General features: G+C 45.6%; 1 protein-coding gene across 3 annotated transcripts in view; it reads right to left on the bottom strand.

Moving 5' to 3' along the window:
* The window catches only part of efcab6 (EF-hand calcium binding domain 6), a 200,550-nt gene that overhangs the window by 105,396 nt on the left and 82,753 nt on the right, over positions 1 to 12,401 (bottom strand). For all 3 annotated transcript variants that reach the window (XM_072484515.1, XM_072484514.1, XM_072484513.1), the window contains one exon: positions 10,014 to 10,174. In XM_072484515.1, coding sequence (XP_072340616.1) covers positions 10,014 to 10,174 — 161 coding nt within the window. The remainder of the gene's footprint in view (positions 1 to 10,013; positions 10,175 to 12,401) is intronic.

The following is a 12,401-nucleotide window of genomic DNA, read 5'->3' on the forward strand; positions in this document are numbered from 1 at the left end:
CAATTTATCATGGCCAATCCACCTAACCTGCACATCTTTGGACTGTGAGAGGAAACCGGAGCACCCGGAGAAAACCCACGCACACACGGGGAGGATGTGCAGACTCCGCACAGACAGTGTTCCAAGCCGGAATCGAACCTGGGACCCTGGAGCTGTGAAGCAATTGTGCTATCCACAATGCTACCGTGCTGCCCAATGTTTTGCACTCATGTTCATAAGGAACATGATATCAACTTCGACAGGATACACCCCCCACACACGCATGACCGGATGACCCATGAAGGGAACAGAATACTTGTTAGGGCTTGATTTGGCCAGCCCCACAGTCACCGCCCTCACCCATGAGAAAGCGGTACATCAGATCCTCGAAAACGTTAAATCAGCCCAGCTCGCCGCAACTGTTAGACTTGGCACACGAAAGAAACAAAGTAAAGTATGTTTTGACAAAACGGTACACCCCACAGAATTTTCAGTCGGACAGCAGGTCATGCTCTCCCTGTACAACGCCAGTTCATTTCTTTCCCCCAAATTCGCAGGACCCTATTCCATTTCAGATAAAGTCAGCCCCTCCATTTATAAGATCACTTATCCGAATGGCAAGTCAGGATGGTTTCACATAAACCAGCTTAAGGCTTATGGCACACGCAACCACTCCCACCACATCTCACTTGCAGCAGCAGACGAACATGCCCCACCCATGGACGACCTATTCCTACCCTCCCCCAACCAGTCCAGACCATCCTCGGACACCACTTTGACTCCACCCCCAGAGGCACGACTCCACCTCTCTCTTCATTCGATCAGCACCAACAGTGACAGCACTGATGCATTAGACCCTATGGAACCGCCACACGATTTCAATTCTGCACCAGGCCCCACTCCCAGCGACTCCGAACAGGATAAGTTCGACCCCTTCGAGACCACTGACATAAAAGTCCCTGAACCGGACCCACCGCCCGACGCCGATGGATTGCCCCCTACTGCCTCCAACCTAGACACCGCAACAATTCCTACAGACTCATCTGTAATGATGAGATGGACCCCACATCATCCCAAGCAGCCTTGGCACAGCTACTCCAGTCACAAGTGTGGCAACCTTGAGAAGATGATGACTCAGAGTCTGACTCCCACCAGACAAGCCCCTTTGCGACTCTTTTCGCTATAGAACAATGAGGTGTCCAGATGATGGTAAAAAGGAACCGATTGAGATTTACGGTGTCCTTCTTTCTGATGGAGGTGCCCAATTTTGTTATTTTAGTTTGCTGTTTTTAAATGTTGAATGTTTGTAGTGTGTACGACCTTTTGATAAAGTTTACCCATGGGCCCACACCACATTTTGATGCAGTCAGAACTACTCTTTTGATGCCACATGGCAGGTAAAGGAACAAGTTTGTCAGCAGACACCCATTGATACAGTCATAACTATTCTTCTGATTCAACGGCAATGATAAGAGGCAGTTTTTCCACGACAAACACATATTCTTTCCATTCTTGTTCGGTCACCCAGGCAGTGGAGTAATGGCAATGGTCCCTGCCCTGCCCGAGGACCCCCATCTGGTCAGCTATGCTCGGGTAGTGCACCTACGGCACTGGTCACCGTCCTACCCGGGGATTCCACCCATTCTTGCCCCGCCGCGGTTCATACACAACCCACAAGGGAACAAGCGGTCCTAGATCTGGTCCTGTGTAATGAGGCAGGATTGATTAATGATCTCATAGTTCGGGATCCTCTTGGAAGGAGCGACCACAATATGGTGGAATTTTAAATACAGTTGGAGGATGACAAGGTAAAATCAAACACTAGTGTTTTGTGCTTAAACAAAGGCGATTACAATGGGATGAGAGAAGAACTAGCTAAGGTAGACTGGGAGCAAAGACTTCATGGTGAAGCAGTTGAGGAACAGTGGCGAACCTTCCGAGCGATCTTTCACAGTGTTCAGGAAAGGTTCATACCGACAAAAAAGAAAGACGGTAGAAAGGGGAAAATCGACCGTGGATATCTAAGGAGGTGAGGGAGAGTATCAAATTGAAGGAAAAAACATACAAAGTGGCAAAAATTAGTGGGAGACTAGAGGACTGGGAAGTCTTTAGGGGACAACAGAAAGCTAGTAAAAAAGCTATAAAGAAGAGTAAGGTAGACTATGAAAGTAAACTTGCTCAGAACATAAAAGCAGATAGTAAAAGCTTCTACAAATATATAAGACAAAAAAGAGTGGTTAAGGTAAATATTGGTCCTTTGGAAGATGAGAAGGGAGATTTAATAATAGGAGACGGGGAAATGGCTGAGGAGCTGAACAGGTTTTTTGGGTCAGTCTTCACAGTGGAAGACACAAATAACATGCCAGTGACTGATGGAAATAAAGATAGGATACGTGAGGTTTCTTTGTTTGGTTTAGAAGATTGTAGTTTAGTCGGGCAGTATGGTCGGCACGGGCTTGGAGGGCCGAAGGGCCTGTTCCAGTGCTGTACATTTCTTTGTTCTTTGTTCTTTGACCTTGAGATGATTGTAATCACTAAGGAGGCAGTATTGGGCAAGCTAATGGGGCTAAAGGTAGACAAGTCTCCTGGAACTGATGGGATGCATCCCAGAGTGCTAAAAGAGATGGCTAGGGAAATTGTAAACATACTAGTGATAATTCATCAAAATTCACTAGACTCTGGAATGGTCCCAGAGGATTGGCAAGTAGCAAATGTGACACCACTGTTTAAAAAAGGAGGTTGGCAGAAAGCGGGTAATTATAGGCCGGTAAGCTTAACTTCGGTTGTTGGGAAAATGCTGGAATCTATCATTAAGGAGGAAATAGCGGGGCACCTGGAGGGAAATTGTCCCATTGGGCAGACGCAGCATGGGTTCAGAAAGGGTAGGTCGTGTCTGACTAATTTGGTAGAATTTTTTGAGGACGTTACCAGTGCAGTAGATAACGGGGAGCCAATGGATGTGGTATATCTGGATTTCCAGAAAGCTTTTGACAAGGTGCCACACAAAAGGTTGCTGCATAAACTAAAGATGCATGGCATTGAGGGTAAAGTGGTAGCATGGGTAGAGGATTGGGATTAGATAATGGGCATCCCATTAGGGCAGCACGGTAGCATTGTGGATAGCACAATTGCTTCACAGCTCCAGGGTCCCAGGTTCGATTCCAGCTTGGATCACTGTCTGTGCGGAGTCTGCACATCCTCCCTGTGTGTGCGTGGGTATCCTCCGGGTGCTCCGGTTTCCTCCCACAGTCCAAAGATGTGCAGGTTAGGTGGATTGGCCATGATAAATTGCCCTTAGTGTCCAAAATTGCCCTTAGTATTGGGTGGGGTTACTGGGTTATGGGGATAGGGTGGAGGTGTTGACCTTGGGTAGGGTGCTCTTTCCAAGAGCCGGTGCAGACTTGATGGGCCGAATGGCCTCCTTCTGCACTGTAAATTCTATGAAATCTAGGATTGGTTAACTAACAGAAAGCAGAGAGTGGGGATAAATGGGTGTTTCTCTGGTTGGCAACCTGTAACTAGTGGGGTCCCTCAAGGATCAGTGTTGGGCCCGCAGTTGTTCACAATTTACATAGATGAATTGGAGTTGGGGACCAGGTGTAATGTGGCAAAGTTTGCAGATGACACTAAGATGAGTGGTAAAGCAAAAAGTGCAGAGGATACCGGAAGTCTACAGAAGGATTTGGATAGGTTAGGTGAATGGGCTAGGGTCTGGCAGATGGAATTCAATGTTGCCAAGTGTGAGGCTATCCATTTTGGGAGGAATAACAGCAGAATGGATTATTATTTAAACGGTAAGATGTTAAAACATGCTGCTGTGCAGAGGGACCTGGGTGTGCTGGTGCACGAGTCACAAAATGTTGGTGTGCAGGTGCAACAGGTGATTAAGAAGGCTAATCGAGTTCTGTCTTTCATTGCTAGAGGGATGGAGTTCAAGACTAGGGAGGTTATGCTGCAATTGTATAAGGTGTTGGTGAGGCCACATCTGGAGTATTGTGTTCAGTTTTGGTCTCCTTACCTCAGAAAGGACATATTGGCACTGGAGGAAGTGCAGAGGAGATTCACTAGGTTGATCCCAGGGTTGAGGGGATTAGATTATGACGAGAGGTTGAGTAGACTGGGACTGTACTCATTGGAGTTTAGAAGGATGCGGGGGGATCTTATTGAAACATATAAAATTATGAAGGGAATAGATAGGATCGATGCGGGCAGGTTGTTTCCACTGGTCGGGGAAAGCAGAACTAGGGGGCATAGCCTCAAAATAAGGGGAAGTAGATTTAGGACCGAGTTTAGGAGGAACTTCTTCACCCAAAGGGTTGTGAATCTCTGGAATTCCTTGCCAGTGAAGCAGTTGAGGCTCCTTCTTTAAACGTTTTTAAGAAAAAGATAGCTACCTTTCTAAAGAATAAAGGGATTCGGGGATATGGTGTACGGCCCGGAGAGTGGAGCTGAGTCCACAAAGATCAGCCATGATCTCATTGAATGGCGGAGCAGGCTCGAGGGGCCAGATGGCCTACTCCTGTTCCTAGTTCTTATGTTCTTATGTTCCTTCGGAGCTTTTGGTTCGAAACTCTTTTACTTTTAGTCTGTGGTTTAAAGAATGCGCTTTGTCACAAGTTTTGTTTTTGTTTTCCGGAGACCGTTAGGTCGCTATCCCACATGCTACTTACATCCTCAAACATTTGGATGAAACGCTTTGCTGCTGGACGGAGACATTGTCCGCCCACTCCGTGCATCGACCACACAGGCTGCGAGATTGCTCGCACTGTGACAGTATTTTCTTTTTCGGATGTCTTGTCCTCAAAAATATTTGGTTTAAAAAAAAAATGAGGGAGTCACATATGGTGACAATTCTAATGGCCAATTGATAATAAAAGGAGACACAGACAGACATACGAGATCTTAAACAAGGTAATAACAGATATTATGCTTGGGTCCACAGGAAATCCAAAACTACAGAAGACAGAGGAAGACCAAGAAACAAAAAGAGAGAATGAAAACGGACATCATGACCTACATTTGGATCTCCGTGGGATCACTATAGTTGTGCGCGGACACGACCCCACTGATCCCTACCCCACAGGCCGTGAATGTTTCCCATCCCTGCCATACACCACACCCAGAGACATAGAACATAACAGCGCAGTACAGGCCCTTTGGCTCTCGATGTTGCGCCAACCTGTGAAACCAATCTAAAGCCCATCTACACTATTCCCTTATCATCCATATGTTTATCCAATGACCATTTAAATACCCTGAATGTTGGCGAGTCCACTACTGTTGCAGGCAGGGCATTCCACCCCCTTACTACTCTCTGAGTAAAGAACCTACCTCTGACATCTGTCCTATAACTATCTCCCCTCAATTTAAAGCTATGTCCCCTCGTGCTAACCATCACCATCCGAGGAAAAAGGCTCTCACTGTCCACCCTATCTAATCCTCTGATCATCTTGTACGCCTCAATTAATGCACCTCTTAACCTTCTTCTAACGAAAATAGCCTCAAGTCCCTCAGCCTTCCCTCATAAGAACTTCCTTCCATACCAGGCAACATCCTGGTAAATCTCCTCTACACCCTTTCCAATGCTTCCACATCCTTCCTAGAATACGGCGACCAGAACTGCACGCAATACTCCAAATGCGGCCGCACCAGAGTTTTGTACATGACCTTATGGCTCCAAAACTCAATCCCTCTACCAATTAAAGCTAACACATCATACGTCTTCTTAACAACCCTATCAACCTGGCTGGCAACTTTCAGGGATCTATGTACATGGCACTGAGATCTCTCCGCTTATCCACACTACCAAGAATCTTACCATTTGCCCAGTACTCTGTATTCCTGTTACTCCTTCCAAAATGAATCACCTCACACTTTTCTGCATTAAATTCCATTTGCCACCTCTCAGCCCAGCTCTGCAGCTTATCTATGTCCCTCTGTAACCTGCAACATCCTTCTGCACTGTCCACAACTCCACCGACTTTAGTGTCATCTGCAAATTTACTCACCCATCCATCTACGCCCTCCTCCAGGTCATTTATAAAAATGACAAACAGCAGTGGCCCCAAAACAGATCCTTGTGGTACACCACTTGTAACTGAACTCCAGGCTGAATATTTCCCATCAACCACCATCTTCTTACAGCTAGCCAATTTCTGATCCAAACTGCTAAATCACCCTGAATCCCATGCCTCCGTATTTTCTGCAATAGCCTACCGTGGGGAACCTTATCAAACGCTTTACTGAAATCCATATACACCTCATCAACTGCTTTACCCTCGTCCACTTGTTTGGTCACCTTCTCAAAGAACTCAATAAGGTCTGTGAGGCACGACCTACCCTTCACAAAACCGTATTGACTATCTCTATCAAATTATTCCTTTCTAGATGATTATAAATCCTATCTCTTATAATCCTTTCCAAGACTTTGCCCACAACAGAAGTAAGGCTCACTGGTCTATGCCTACTGGGGGTGTCTCTACTCCCCTTCTTGAACAAGGGGACAACATTTGCTATCCTCCAGTCTTCTGGCACTATTCCTGTAGACAATGACGACATAAAGATCAAAGCCAAAGGCTCAGCAATCACCTCCCTAGCTTCCCAGAGAATCCTAGGATAAATCCCATCCGGCCAGGGGACTTAGCTATTTTCACACTTTCCAGACTTGCTAACACCTCCTCCTTATGAATCTCAACCCCTTCTAGTCTAGTAGCCTGTATCTCAGTATTCTCCTCGACAACATTATCTTTTTCCTGTGCGAATACTGACGAAAAATATTCATTTAGCACCTCTCCTATCTCCTCGGACTCGACGCACAACTTCCCACTACTGTCCTTGACTGGCTCTACTCTTACCCTCGTCATTCTTTTATTCCTGACATACCTATAGAAAGCTTTAGGGTTATCCTTGATCCTAGCTGCCAAAGACTTCTCATGTCCCCTCTGGCTCTTCTTAGCTCTCTCTTTAGGTCCTTCCTAGCTAACTTGTAAGTGCCAGCCGCTGACACACCAACCTGGTGCGCCAACCTTATAAAATGGTATTCCCTTTCATACATCGTAGAAGCACTGTTAGTCATAGCAATACTCTGCAGTGTCATCCAGATACTGAGACTTTGGAAATGGCGAAGGAAAGCCTCCCGCACTCCAGTATACACACTCAGACCCCCTATTTTCGGATTCCAGCAAACCCCCCCACTCTCTCTAAACAAATAAAGTGTATCGACTAATTTTTTGTTTGTTCTAATAAAGAAAGATGTGAAATTCTGTACTTGACCGCCAAGATACAAAGAAATGTAATGCTGCTATTATATAGTTTTTACTGTTTGTAAATTATTTAGATTGACTAAAGATAGTTTAGAGAAGGATAGTTAGAGGTTCCCGTGTTTTAAATGAAAAATAAATGTAATGCATGCTTGAATGTTATAGCGCCCCTTAGAATCTTATAATGATGTGATGTAAATAAAAGCAATTTAGGAAAAGGTTCCAATCCATAGGACAGAGTAGGATAGAACCTGTCCTTGATTGCTGTTGCTCGACTTAGGCAGAGAACAAAGAAGATTCAGTAATGTGATCTTTCATGCTTCGCGTTGAGGATCATAAGGAGGGAGAGTAATGTTGCTATATTTACTTGCTATAAATATGGCGGTTAATAAGGCCACCTTTCTTAATTTAATTATGAATATGCTTTCAGAGTCGCCAGGTATCTATCGATACCACCACAAAGTTCAACCGAATACTGATCAAAGAGCCAATACACCAGTTAGTTAGTTCAAAGTCAATACTACTTTATTTACACACAGTATGATTTACTCATGCACAATAACACTACAGACTAAACTATATCACTAACACCTATACTTAGCTTCGGGTGCTCACTTAGGTCAGAGGAACAATGGCCGTTGTTCGGATCTGAGGCTGTTGGGTTCGAGGAGGTAACAGGAGTACAGCTAAGGTTGTCCATCTGGTAGCAAGCGTTGAACTTGAACTTACTTGCTTCTGGTGGTGCAGGTGGAAGGGTCTCTCCGCTTGAGAGCCAAATTCAAGAGACTGAACCGTTGCAGGGGTTCCTTCTTATATATGGAGGTGCTTTGCGCGCTTTTAGGAAGGCGTTAAACTTATGCCCAATTAATTGGGCAGCTTCTTGATCACTGCCATCGATCTGAGCCAATAAAGGGGCGGGTGCATTGATGGCTAGGCGTGTCCTAAGTGGCCGTCGGCCTTGCTTTGTTTGTGTCTTCTTGAGCACTCGTTCTGTTTCCCGGAGATGGGCCATCAATATGTAAATCGGCCCGGAGTTTCGATTCCGTCTGCAGACTGCCTTCCAAATATACATTCAGGCTCTGTGCCTGCTTGTTTACTTTGCATTGTCCATTTTCCCTGTGTGCTCTGCGAGTGTCCATTTTATATACAGAAAGTGGCCATCCCAGATGGCTACAGGGGTGTGCGCGGCTGCAGCTCATCAGCCCTGCGTGTGCCCAGCACGGACGCTGTGACAACGGATGAACGGACATCGTGCGACAATCGCCAGGCAGGAATGTTCCCTTCCAGTCGGGGAACACTTCAGCAGTCAAGGGCATTCAGCCTTTGATCTTCGGTTAAGCGTTCTCCAAGGCGGCCTTCAGGACGCGCGACAACGCAGGATCGTCAAGCAGAAACCTATAGCCAAGTTCCGCACATATGAGTACGGCCTCAACCGGGACCTTGGATTCATGTCGCATTACATTCACCCCCATCATCTGGACTGGTCTTGCAAAATCCTACCAACTGTCCTGGCTTGAGACAATTCACACCTCTTTAACCTGGGATTACCCCTCTCTCTGGATCTGTAAAGACTTAATTACCTGCAAATGCTCGCATTCAAAGCATTGTCTTGCATCTTTGACTTTGTCATTATATATGTTTCTGGAACCTACTTCTTCATTCACCTGAGGAAGGAGCAGTGCTCCGAAAGCTAGTGATTTGAAACAATCCTGTTGGACTTTAATCTGGTGCTGTAAGACTTCTTACTATGATCAGTAGGACAAGCTCTGGGATCTGCAATAAGATCTGTTGTGGCCGTAACAAAAGGTAATACGATTTTCACAAGGATGATTTTTAGTTCATCATGCGCAATAAAAGCATTTATAAAATGGAGAGTGTTTGAATGTATCGGAGTAGTTGGCCTCAGAGCAAGGCCCTCAAACATTTACAGATCAAGGCATTCAGCTAATTTGTGTAAGGAATGGGTGAGATAGAATATGGTGCATTGCATAGAAAAGGACTGGACAGGGGGAATCCCTCTTCTACAAGTTGATGCCTAGAGCTCTGGTAGGGACAGCACTGCTAGGGATTGAAAGTGTACCATCTCTGCTCCTTGTCCCTTTCTTATTGTGCTTTGACAAAGGGTCATCTGGTCTGGACTCAAAACGGTTACTCTTTTCTCTCCTTACAGATGCTGCCAGACCTGCTGAGATTTTCCAGCATTTACTCTTTTGGTTCCCTTTCTTATTGTTCCTGATCTAGATCTTCTCTTGTATGACTTTCCCGCTTTTAGAGTAAAGATGCAGCATACAGGAGAAAACCATGAATCATCGCACATAATCTGGCCTGAATTTTAGGGCATCTCCAGGGCTTTAAAAACAGTGGAAACCTTTGTTCTAGGAACTCTCTGGGCTGCTTTACAGGGTTTCTTGTTTTGAATTGTCTCTCGTAGTGATGCTCAGCCTCTACCTCCGTCACAAACCGAGGCACAATGAGCCAGATGTTGAAGGGATACTCCTTGCCACAGCAACCAACCTCTGACCTGATGGTCTGTGTGGAACAGAGGAAATAGTGAAAACTGAAGCAGTGAGAAAGTAACATGACTACTGCCAGTAATTTGGGCACAGATCTCTATTATTTTCTGACTGTCATGATAGATGAATTGGACATTTATGAACAGAAGGTGCCATCTGAGGAGCCTTGATGAGTTCCTGCCGAATACCTTGTAGATGGTACACACTAAGTGCACTTGCCAAAAAGGTCTGATCATATTTAATTAGTATTGCAATCACTTACTTCTCAAAGTGCTGATCAGAAATGGAGAGACAGTAGGTTTCTAGGATCTTTCGCAACTCAGCAAGGCAAATTGTGCCAGTTCTTTCAGGATCACTCTTCATAAATGCCTTTTGAATTTCTTTCCAATTTTGTTTAATTTTGTCACGGAGAATATCTTCCACCTGGTTGAAACATTGATCAGGGTAAGAATCAATGTAAATGTATGGAGACAGAGTGCTGTTAGGCAGAAAATATATTATGTACCATTATCTTCTTGAACACCTTATTTATGACCTCTGAATTAATGTTAGTAGAAATATTGTCACTTCAGCAACCTTTTTATCGTTTCTGCCTACATCCTAATTCACTGTACAGGAAATTCACAAAAGAAGCTTGAACGATATTTTGAACAATCCACCTGAAGCAGAACAAACCCTGGCTTAATATTTCATCCTTCAGTTATGTACAACTCTCAGTGCCACACTGATGATTAAGCTGTGATTACCAGGTAAAGTTCCAGAAGAGTTCTCAATGTCAAAACCATTAACTGTGACGCAATCTGACACTCGTAGGATTCATGACCTATCTTTGCTGCGTTCTCTACTCTCAAATCATTAGCTTCTTGTAAAATAATAAGGTGCAGTTATCAGATTTATAACAACTTCATTTAAGTTTATTGTGCAGACAATTACAGGAGAGAATGTGGGGAAGGAGCTGGGGAATCAGACCGACTGGATTGCTCATTAACAGTGTCCTCAGAGGTTTAATGGGCTGAATTTTGGATGAGAGGTTTAATATCTCATCCAAAAGACAATACCTGCAACAGTGCAGCACTTGCTCAGCTGTTCTCAAGTAGCTACTAGGGGGGACTTGAAACCAGAACCGTCTGACCATGTTCAGAGCCACTGCTGGCACACAAGTAACATTAATGTTGAGACCCATATGAATAACCTGTGTGTAGAATGTTCAACAAAAATGTTTTTTTTTTTTAAATATATTTTATTGAAAATTTCTTTCCCAAACAACAATTTTTCCTCTTACAAAACAAACACAACAGTAACAATACAGAAATTTTTAACAATACACAAGTAACAAAACCCCATTATCTATTGACCTAAACTAAACTAAACCACCCCCCCCCTCCCCCCTCCCCCTGGGTTGCTGCTGCTGGTCATCTGTCTTCCCTCTAACGTTCCCCTAGGTAGTCGAGAAATGGCTGCCACCGCCTGGTGAACCCTTGAGCCGATCCTCTCAGGGCAAACTTTATCTGCTCCAGTTTAATGAACCCCGCCATATCATTTACCCAGGCCTCCAGTCCGGGGGGTTTCGCCTCCTTCCACATGAGTAGGATCCTGCGCCGGGCTACGAGGGACGCAAAGGCCACAACATCGGCCTCTTTCGCCTCCTGCACTCCCGGCTCTTCCGCAACTCCAAATAGAGCTAACCCCCAGCCTGGTTTGACCCGGGCCTTCACCACCTGCGAAATCACTCCCGTCACTCCCTTCCAATACTCTTCCAGTGCCGGGCACGCCCAAAACATATGTGTGTGGTTTGCCGGGCTCCCGCCACACCTCCCACATTTGTCCTCCACTCCAAAGAACCTGCTCAATCTTGCTCCCGTTATGTGTGCTCTATGTAGCACCTTAAATTGAATCAGGCTAAGCCTGGCGCATGAGGAAGAGGAATTTACCCTGCTTAGGGCATCAGCCCACATACCCTCCTCTATCTCCTCCCCTAATTCTTCTTCCCACTTTCCTTTTAGTTCGCCCACCGACTCCTCCCCCTCTTCCCTCATCTCTCGATAAATCTCTGACACCTTGCCCTCTCCGACCCACACCCCTGAAAGCACCCTGTCCTGTATCCCCTGTTTTGGGAGCAGCGGAAATTCCCTCACCTGTTGTCTAGTAAACGCCCTCACCTGCATATATCTCAAGAAATTTCCCCGGGGCAACTTATACTTTTCCTCCAATGCTCCCAAGCTCGCAAAAGTCCCATCTTTAAATAAATCTCCCACCCTCCTAATTCCCAACTGGTACCAGCTCTGAAATCCTCCATCCATTCTTCCTGGGGCGAACCTATGGTTGTTCCTGATAGGGGACCCCACCAGGGCTCCCCGCACCCCTCTCTGTCACCTCCACTGTCCCCAGATATTCAGTGTTGCCGCCACCACCGGGTTCGTGGTAAACTTTTTAGGTGAGAACGGTAGCGGCGCCGTCACCAGCGCCTCTAAACTCGTCCCTTTACAGGACTTTCTCTCCAGTCTTTTCCACGCCGCTCCCTCACCCTCCATCATCCATCTACGTATCATTGCCACATTGGCGGCCCAATAGTAATCGCCCAAGTTCGGTAGTGCCAATCCTCCTCTGTCCCTACTACGCTGAAGGAACCCCCTCCTTACTCTCGGAACTT

Source organism: Scyliorhinus torazame, chromosome 19, assembly GCF_047496885.1.
Source record: "Scyliorhinus torazame isolate Kashiwa2021f chromosome 19, sScyTor2.1, whole genome shotgun sequence".
In the NCBI taxonomy this organism is placed as follows: domain Eukaryota; kingdom Metazoa; phylum Chordata; class Chondrichthyes; order Carcharhiniformes; family Scyliorhinidae; genus Scyliorhinus; species Scyliorhinus torazame.